At 57.0% G+C, this 2,493-nt stretch overlaps 2 protein-coding genes across 2 annotated transcripts in view; one reads left to right on the top strand and one right to left on the bottom strand.

Moving 5' to 3' along the window:
* FASTK (Fas activated serine/threonine kinase) overlaps positions 1-2,493 on the bottom strand; it is a 419,919-nt gene that overhangs the window by 146,739 nt on the left and 270,687 nt on the right. The gene's annotated exons all lie outside the window — the stretch shown is intronic.
* The window catches only part of ABCB8 (ATP binding cassette subfamily B member 8), a 22,741-nt gene continuing 20,268 nt past the window's right edge, over positions 21-2,493 (top strand). Inside the window, exons 1-3 of the mRNA XM_032796148.2 lie at positions 21-123; positions 289-450; positions 2,039-2,124. Coding sequence (XP_032652039.1) covers positions 25-123; positions 289-450; positions 2,039-2,124 — 347 coding nt within the window. The 5' untranslated portion in view covers positions 21-24. The remainder of the gene's footprint in view (positions 124-288; positions 451-2,038; positions 2,125-2,493) is intronic.

The raw sequence follows: 2,493 nt of genomic DNA, 5'->3' as shown, positions 1-2,493 counted from the left end.
CCCTCCCCCCCCAACAGGCAGGACATGGCGTTCTTTGATGCCAACCGGACGGGGCAGCTGGTGAATCGGCTCACGACCGACATCCAGGAGTTCAAATCCTCCTTCAAACTCGTCATCTCCCAGGTGAGGCCTATGGGAGCAGCCCTGGGTGTGTCCATCCCCCCCCGGGCAACCCCGTCCTCTCCCAGCCACCCTGGGTGCTGAGTGCCCACGTGAGCCCCACCCTTGGCCTCTCCCGGCACTGCTGGGGAGGGCCTGAGGGCCTGCTGACTGGATCTCTGCCTCCAGGGCCTGCGCAGCGTCACGCAGACTGTGGGCTGCTTCACCTCACTCTACCTGCTCTCGCCCAAGCTTACCGGGCTCCTGCTGGTGGTGATGCCCAGCCTGGTGGGCGCCGGCGCCCTGATTGGCTCCATCCTGCGCAGCTTGTCCCGCCAGGCCCAGGAACAGGTAAAACTCATTGTGACGGGTTCAGTCACAGAGGTCCCCTTGGGACTGTCACTTGATGTGCTGAAGTTACCTCTCAGCCCGTTTTCCCTGCCAGCTCGGCACTCCAGAACTCTGCCTTGTTGAGCCAGACACGCCAGCCTGCTGCAGCACAGACTCAGGGTCTGGGCCACGTCCCCAAAGCTGCAGGCTTAACTGAAAACAGCTCAGCAAGTTACTTGTGTGCAGCATCCAGCTCCCAATGGGATCTAAACCCCAAATAAATCCGTGTTACTCTGCATGAAGCTTATCCAGGGTAAGCTCATAAATTGTCTGCCCTCTATAACACTGTATCACACAGAGAGACGTGCACAGCTGTTTGCTCCCCCAGGTATTAATCACTTACTCTGGGTTTAATAAACAAAAGTGATTGTATTAAGCATAACAAGTAGGATTTAAATGGTCTCAAGTAATAACAGACAGAACAAAGTGAATTACCAAGCAAAATAAAACAAAACACGCAACTCTAACCCTTATAGATCTGATTAAGAAACTGATTACAGGTAAATCTCACCCTCCGAGATGTTCCAATGAGCTGCTTTCACAGGCTAGGCTCCTTTCTCGTCTGGGCCGAATCCTGTCCCCTGGTACAGTCCTTGTTAGTTCCAGCAAACATCTTAGCTGGAAACAGGGGGCTGCCAGTCGTGAGAACACCCCCTTAATAGCTTTGGCCCAAGGCAGGAATCCTTTGTCTCTCTGGGTCCCCACCCGTCCTTCTAGATGGAAAAGTACCAGATTTAAGATGGATTCCAGTATCATGTGACATGGTGACGTCCTGTGAGGCCTTATTTTTCATTACCGACGGGCTGGCCCACACATACACAGGGAGGCTTGCAGGTAAATAAACCAGCTACAACCAGCTGTCCTAGTCAGTGGGAGCCATCAAGAGTCTAAACCACCATCAGTGGCCCACACTTGGCATAATTACAATAGCACCCCAGTGTTATGCTTCAGATACAGGAATCAGAGACGAACAGACGATTAGGGTTGGAAGAGACCTCGGGAGGTATCTGGTCCAATCCTCTACATACACACAAATAGGAGGAATATATTCAGCAGGTTATAACCTTTGTAATGACACCTTAGCAGACCTTTTCCATAAAGCAGATTCCAGTTACATCATACTGCTGCTCATAAGCATATTTCCGTAAAACATGGAGTGCAACGTCACCCCACCCTCACCAGGCCTCGGAGCAGGTGTCACACACACACACCCCACACCCCCACACCAGGCCCCGGAGCAGGTAACACACATGCCCCCCCACACCCCCGCCAGGCCCCGGAGCAGGTCACACACACACACAGAGACCCCTGCCAGACCCTGGAGCAGGTCACACACACACACACACACAGACCCCTGCCAGGCCCCGGAGCAGGTAACACACAGCCCCCACCCCCACCAAGCGCAAACAGTGGCTGTGCGTTTGTGGGTCCCCCGTACAGAGGGAGCATCGAGGTGGCAGGTGCCCTGGCCATGGCACCTCCTGCCCTATCAGCCAGCTGGGCAGGCAGTGCTCGCAGAACAAGGTGGCCTGTGACTGTCTCTCTGCAGGTGGCCAAGGCCACAGGGGTGGCAGACGAGGCGCTGGGAAACGTGCGGACCGTGCGGGCCTTTGCCATGGAGGACACAGAGGTGGCGTAAGTACCAGACAACGGCTTTGTCCCCACCCTGTCCCACTCCTGCCAGCCCCATGCACACATGCTCCCTGCTGCCCAGACCCCAAAGCTGGGACCTTGTACCTCGCTCCTTCCCATCTAGGCCCACTTCCTGGCCTCCAGCCTGGCACCAGGGGGCGCTGTGCGGAGAGGTGCCACCCCCACACCATGGCTGGTTCCTGTGGGCATTAGGGGGTGCTGTGCGGAGAGGTGCCACCCCCAGGCCCTGGCTGGTACCCGTGGGCATTAGGGGGCGCTGTGTGGGGAGGTGCCACCCCCAGGCCCTGGCTGGTACCCGTGGGCATTAGGGGGCGCTGTGTGGGGAGGTGCCACCCCCAGGCCCTGGCTGGT

This window comes from Chelonoidis abingdonii, chromosome 2 (assembly GCF_003597395.2).
Source record: "Chelonoidis abingdonii isolate Lonesome George chromosome 2, CheloAbing_2.0, whole genome shotgun sequence".
Taxonomy (NCBI): Eukaryota; Metazoa; Chordata; order Testudines; family Testudinidae; genus Chelonoidis; species Chelonoidis abingdonii.
This window is presented reverse-complemented; position numbering and strand designations above follow the sequence as displayed.